Genomic DNA, 6,767 nt, shown 5'->3' on the forward strand with positions numbered 1-6,767 from the left:
GACATGATGGGAAAAGAATATTTGATGACATCCTGTGAGCAAGATATGTTTTTTGTGTGTTGGTGAATGGAATTCTTAAGGTTGCTGTGGCTTCTGTGTAGTTTTATCATTGCTGGCGCTTTAGATATTCTTCGCATATTCTTTGGTCAAGAAGACAAGATTTGTTCACATGTACCTTAATTAGCGAAAGTTTTACTATGCTATGATGTATGACAAACATGATGAATGGAGCGTTACATGTGCGGCCAATGATACAGCGGTCAAAAGATCCAACCACCACAGATGTCACACTGATGCAATATGAGAAAATCCCCTAAATTGAAAGATATATACATCAAATTGAGTAGATAATACAGAATAGGCTGCAAGATGGATCATTTGATAAATGCATAATTATTGGAAAATAGACAAATATTATTTGGAAAATCTCATGGAGTCATGTCAGAATCCATCTCCCTCCTAAGTCCTAGATCCACAACTTAATTCTAAGCAACCCCTTTTTCCTTTTGCAATTTGCATCCCTTGTTCCTACAAACATCTTCCTCCATATCCTGCATTTCTGAACAATGCTTGCTTTATATCCTGAGGACTTAACAAATTTATCTGCTCAGCTCCCTAAATATCATTAGAAACACTTGATTAATTATTAAAAACCAAAGATTAGTGGATTTTAATTGTAAAAAAATAAAGTTACGGACAAACCTCAGAACATGAAGCTTGCATTGAAAAATCATTGAAGCAACTTATAACACACTGTTTAATCTCAAGCCCTAATGCTTCTATAGTGTTCACTGTTGACAGCAGCAATCCTGGCTTGGCTGCACAGCATATGTCTATCCTGGTATCGCCATCTCTCATCTCCACATCAAACTGTATATCCAATGAGGCAAAAGTTAGAGAGGGAGAGGGAAGAGAGAGAGAGAGAGAGAGAGAGAGAGAGAGAGAGAGAGAGAGAGATTGAAGTAATTGATTTTACCTTTGGGGAATTTCTGACTTGTACCTCACTTGAGTTTAGGTCCTTGGAGGTGCCCATTAAGCTGATTTGATTGGTACCCTCTTCAGTTCCTTCTTCTTGCAACTTATTGATCCTTTCCAAAAGCTCTTTCATATAATCTATTGTGTCTCCAAGTATAGATGTTCTGTCCATCTGCCATTTTTCACATTTATTAACCCTTCAATTAATCTTTACCAAATAGTAATTCACACAAATTGTCAAAACTTGTAGGGAAAATTTGCGCAGCATCAGAAGCAGATAAAAAGTAAAGTTTAGTTAGTGATTTTCACGCTCTCCATCTTTCAGAAAGTTAACATGATTGAAACAACAAAAACAATGAAATGCCACCATTTTAAAACATAAAAATAAAAAGAAGATTGAAACTTGGACAAATGGAAAAGTTGGATCACCTTGCTAATCTTTGGGACAATTGATCTGAGCATGGAAAGGCGGTCATTCAAGCGCTTCCTTCTTCTTCTCTCTGCCATAAGATTCTTTGAAGGCTGCCCTTCTAACTTCTTAGACTTACTGCTTCTCTTTTCACCACACAATCCCATGGTAAAAGCTGAAGGAATAATGTGATGATCTGCTGCTTGCTGGTCCATCTCAACTTTGCAAGTACTGAGATTATCATTGTTCTTGCTTTCTTCCAACTCCAAGCAGCTGCTGTGGTTTTCACTCCCAAGAAAATTACCAAACTCTTCATCTTCCACCATTGGAGGGTAATCTTGATGATCTGGTGGTGGAAATGGAGGAGGGGTAGTAGTGCCATTGATCTCTGGGACTGCACAGAGCCCATCAACGACAAAAGGGTAGGAGGAGGAGGAGGCAGTAGTGGTGGTGGTGAAGGGGCATTCTTCAAAGCTTGATTGTGTGGAGAATCCGACAAATTGAGGATTAAGTGAGGAAACCAGAACTGGGTTCTCTTCAAAAGAATCTAAACTCCATCCATTGATGGGAAATAACTCATTCAATCCAGAGTTGAAGCTGCTCCAACTGTCTCTTCTTGGAGCGAGTAGCAGTTCCTCTAAGAAACCATGTTCGCTAAGCTCCATCTCTCTCTCCACACTGCTCAAGGAATAGTTACTAGGAAATCTAGAGAAGAGGCTTAAGAACATGAACTAGTTGCACTTAAAAGTTGAAAGTATACACACACGCACACACACACACATATAGATATATACACACAACGTTGGCAATTTTTTGCACTTAATTAAATGTCTCCAACGATTTTGAATTAGGTAATATTTTATTAGGTGTAATAGACAAATAAACGAAATATTTGAATTGATATAAAGTGAATTTCATAATTAATTTCTCTTAAAATAAAAATCCCTTTAAATTGGATATGTGTGTCTATATATATATGTGTGTATATATATACACTCATTTCACATCAAAGAGAGATTGTCATGGGTCGAACTTGCCACTACCGTGACGTTGTGGACTACTACTAACACCAAGCTACATATGTCTTTTAAAAATAATGTTATTGTGAAACAGACTTATAAAATTATGTATAAATCTTCTACACATGACATTTTATTGATAACTTCAGATGATAACAAGTTACACGTAAACTTTACACACCAGAATGCATTATAAAAATATAATGCATTACATAGAGCTAAAGCTATAGCCCTAAAGATTGAAATGGAATCTGCTTTTTCCTCTCTTCATTCTCTTTCTCTCTCTCCTACTCAAATCTCAAGGTGAATTTATGTCCTTTTCATCAAATTAATAATCAGACAAATTTATAATTTAAAAATTCAAAAGTTTGGCCCACAAATCTGTCTGATCCGAAAAAGGATGCATTAGCATCAGATTGTCAGGCGTTTATTTTTCTATAAGTTCTCAATAGGACTGGATGTACATGCAGATACGCGTAACTTGTCATGGATAAATACGCATAATTGTCCCTAATTGAAATTAACAATTTAATTTGTCTATTTGTTCAATTTGTTCTATGTGATTAGTGCAAGTAACCTAATTAACTATCTATCATGTCCTGGCTTAAGGAATAATCAAGGAAACAGGAAACAAGGTTTGCATGCGCACGCGTCTTGCGAAAATAAATATAGGGGGTGTGATATCTACATATTCCTTTTTTATTTATCACACACTATTTTAATTTTCAGCCATCGAATCGGATGAATTGACGAAGATCAACAGATAAAAATTAACAAGGATGTGTAAAAAGTAAAAAGTGATATGTGGATAGCACACCCCATAATAAGTTCTTAGCCCCCTCGTGTTCCCTTACCCTTTTCTCTCTACTTCTCGCATTTTTTATTTTATCTTTCTTTCTCTATAAAAAAAAATAACATAAAATGTTGACATGATTTAATTATGATCGTTCAAATAAGAAGTGAATAAAGTGAAGGAAAAAAAGAGGGGAGCTAATTTCACTTTAATATTTTAACGTTTGTTGGCTCTTTTGGTATGATTGGATTGGATACAACAAAGAAAATGTTTTTTATTTTTTATTTTTTAATTTTTTTTTTCACAGAGAGAAAGACTTGGCTCTTTAAGGATTAAGGAGGAACTCCATTATAAAAGATCTTGTTTGTACCATACTTGACCAATCTCGAAACTACTAAGCACCGGTCAACAACATACTGTCAAGGACTCATAAGACTTTTCCTCCAACCAGGAGGCCAATCACAACACGACACATGTCTGTATCAGAGGCCAATCACAGCGCAACACGTGTCGATGTCAGAACAAAGCTAGAAACTCTCTTCTATAAAAGGGGATCATTCTCCCACAATAATCCCTAATGTCATTTGTACTAAACTATTCACTAGAACTCACTAAAAGAGAGCTTGAACCTATGTATTTGTGTAAACCCTTCACAACTAATGAGAACTCCTCTACCCTGTGGACGTAGCCAATCTGGGTGAACCACGTACATCTTGTGTTGTTTGCTTCCCTATCTCTATTCATTTACATACTTATCCACACTAATGACCATAGCAACGTAGCGAAGGTCACAAACTTGACACTTTCTATTGTACCAAAGTCCTTGCCGATTTTGTGCATCAACATTTGGTGCTGTCTGTGGGAATCGTACTTATTCCTACTTTCTCCAGCTTTGTCAAGCTGGTTTCCACCATTCGCACACTTTCTTTCGACCAGGCACCCTTCTCCAACATGGGGAGTGAAGGGAGCCACAACACGCAGAATGACGCCCCCTTCGCACTTAGTGCAAAGCAACGAAAGAAGGAACGAAAGAGGTTTGCTCTTCAGGCTAAAGTCGATGAGCTAGAGGCTCAGAACAACAAGATAGTGATAAAGAATAAGATCCTCCAGGAGCAGTATGAGAAACTCTTCGGAATGCTCCAAGAAGCTAGGCATACTTAAACACATGAACTCATCGCCCCCGGGGAAGTCAACCACCACCTGGGTGCCCCCTAACACGGGGGATCACCTGCCTTCAACATGGATATCCCTAATGGGGAGCGAGTTACTCATCAAGGTGTTGATCAATATGAGACATCTCTCGACCCAGCTGCTTTGACCCGAAGCAGGAGATGTGGAGGAAGGCACCTTCTTGCAGAAGGAGTAGAAGGATCAAAAACCGTTTATCGCGACTGTCGGGACTTCCTGAGGCAACGTCGAGAGAACCCCATCCATATAAGCTCGAAGGTCAATGATCCAAGGGTTTCTAAAAGGTTCGGTCCTCTCCCATGCCCTAAGCCAATTGCCAATCTAGGGAATAAGTGACATGTCCTAGAGGAATATGAAGTTACAGGGGACTCGGGGGTGTTTCGACAGGCTCGCCCTGGAAGTAAGTACGGTGAGTCCAAAGAAAAATCCCATGCCCTTGACCAAGCTTTCCTACTTCCAATAGGAGATGGAGACTTACGGAAGAAGGATCCAGCAGTACCTGACTCCATTCAGGACCCCATTGTCTTACAACTCCTTGAGGAAGTAAACAAGTTGAAGGCCAAACGTCAGACTGAAATACCTGACTGGAACCAACCTAGGCCTAGCCCTTTTACAAGGAGGATCCTCGACACCCCCTCTAAGCAAAGACAAAGCAGAAGCTTGGCTTACAACTCTACAATGGAAGGGAGGACCCGATTGAACACCTAAACCTCTTTGAGTCTACCATGGCATACCGGATGCACACTGACGAAGAACGATGTCTTCTCTTCCCCTCTACCCTCTTTGGCGGAGCTCTGAATTGGTATTGCCGTTTTCCACCTGAGACAGTAGACTCATTTGAGGAACTGAGGAAACTATTTGTCTCTCAACACATCTTCCAGACAGATCGCTTGCATTCCGCAGATGACTTGTACACTATTCGCCAGAAGCCGGATGAGTCACTACGAAAGTATGTCGGTCGCTTCAACCATGAGTATTCTCACTGCGCTGAGGCAGATGACAAGACCGCCCTTAAAGCCTTAACGGCAGGCCCACGTGATTGTTTTTTCAAGTACATGATCAATGCTAACACTTGGAAGACTTACTCTGAGGTAATATCACATGCTTATAACCATGCCTCTGCCAAGGCAATGACATATCAAGGGAAACTCCCTACAGCCATCCCTTATCAGCAAATGGGGAGTGGAAGCCAAATCCAACCGAATGAGAAAACCTCAACCTTCCAAACAGCAGCGATGCTTCCCCCTGCCCTACCTAATACCTTGCCAAGTCAACAGGCGTATCATTCTCAGGGTAAGAGGAAAGACTTCCATCCTCACCAGTCCCATTTTAATAAGAAGAGTAAGGGGCACCATCGCGATAACCAAAGGTATCACCACGATAATACCCGCCCCTAGGCAGTCAATGCAGTGGGCCAAACACGTGTCAAGAATGGTCCTACCCCGAGGTATGAGACATACACACCTTTGAACGCCACATGCACGACTATTTACCCCAGTATAGCTCACTTGATACCAAAGCTAAGGCCGAGGGAGCCAGATTTCAAGTCCACAAAGAACATAGGCATGTTTTGTGGTTACCACGAGTATAATGGCCATGACGGCGAGAAATGTATCACTCTCCGTGATCATATTGAAGCTTTGGCACGTGAAGGAAAAATTGACCAGTTCTTCCTTCACCCTCCAAAGGATAACTGCAACCAATGCCAAGTGAATGTGATATATTCCATAAGCGGTGGCACACCCATATCTGAATCTTCCAACAGGGCCATGAAAAACAATGAACGAACGTTGAGGCCTGGCCACCAAGTGTTTCACGTGGAAGACATCAAGAGAGGCAAGTATCAAAAGCCTAACTGGGATCCAATATGTTTCTACCTTGAGGAATAAAGAGGTATCATTTATCCTCACAACGACCCATTGATTATGGAGGCTCACATAGCCAACTTTGATGTACGACAAATCCTGGTAGACATGGGGGCGTCGGTCAATATCATGTTTGCTGAAGCTTTCAAAACACTTAATGTAGCTGAACACTTGCTCGATAACTCGGTTTCTCATTTGATAAGCTTCTTTGGTGATGTCGTGCAACCTTTAGGGAGCGTACATTTACCCTTCACCATCGGTACAGGCCCGTACACGTCCACCATCACCATTAACTTCTTGGTAGTTGACTGCCCAACGGCATACAATGTCATCTTTGGGCGCACAGGCATTAATGATCTCAAGGCCATGGTATCCACACATATGTTGTTGATGAAATTTCCAACCCCGTATGGCAATGGTTACATCAGAGGAGATCAGCTTAGTGCACGATCATGTTATAACACTTCAGTCAAGCAACAACACTTGCATGTACCCAAAGAAACATTTTCTATACATGA

At 40.6% G+C, this 6,767-nt stretch overlaps 1 protein-coding gene across 2 annotated transcripts; it reads right to left on the bottom strand.

Moving 5' to 3' along the window:
• Positions 1-309: 309 nt before the first annotated feature.
• Positions 310-2,228, bottom strand: LOC137721048 (transcription factor bHLH93-like). 2 transcript variants are annotated; one of them, XM_068460169.1, is made up of 4 exons: positions 1,405-2,228; positions 977-1,147; positions 703-870; positions 310-582 (listed from the first exon to the last, which is right to left on the bottom strand). In XM_068460169.1, exons 1-4 carry the CDS (start codon positions 2,110-2,112, stop codon positions 529-531), a joined length of 1,101 nt encoding a protein of 366 aa, XP_068316270.1. In that variant the 5' UTR covers positions 2,113-2,228; the 3' UTR covers positions 310-528. The 2 variants fall into 2 exon arrangements, with proteins under 2 accessions (XP_068316270.1, XP_068316269.1); XM_068460168.1 differs by having other exon boundaries at positions 310-615; positions 1,405-2,225.
• Positions 2,229-6,767: the final 4,539 nt, after the last annotated feature.

The sequence above is a fragment of the Pyrus communis genome, chromosome 16 (genome assembly GCF_963583255.1).
Source record: "Pyrus communis chromosome 16, drPyrComm1.1, whole genome shotgun sequence".
Classification (NCBI taxonomy): Eukaryota; Viridiplantae; Streptophyta; class Magnoliopsida; order Rosales; family Rosaceae; genus Pyrus; species Pyrus communis.

Bases quoted from the DNA above. Each gene is read 5' to 3' on its own strand.
- LOC137721048 (XM_068460168.1), bottom strand. From the start codon at position 2,112: ATGTTCTTAAGCCTCTTCTCTAGATTTCCTAGTAACTATTCCTTGAGC. The intron at 871-976 runs GTAAAATCAATT...TTGGATATACAG, and splicing joins AAGTCAGAAATTCCCCAAAG to TTTGATGTGGAGATGAGAGA. The intron at 616-702 runs GTTTGTCCGTAA...AATGATATTTAG, and splicing joins TGCAAGCTTCATGTTCTGAG to GGAGCTGAGCAGATAAATTT.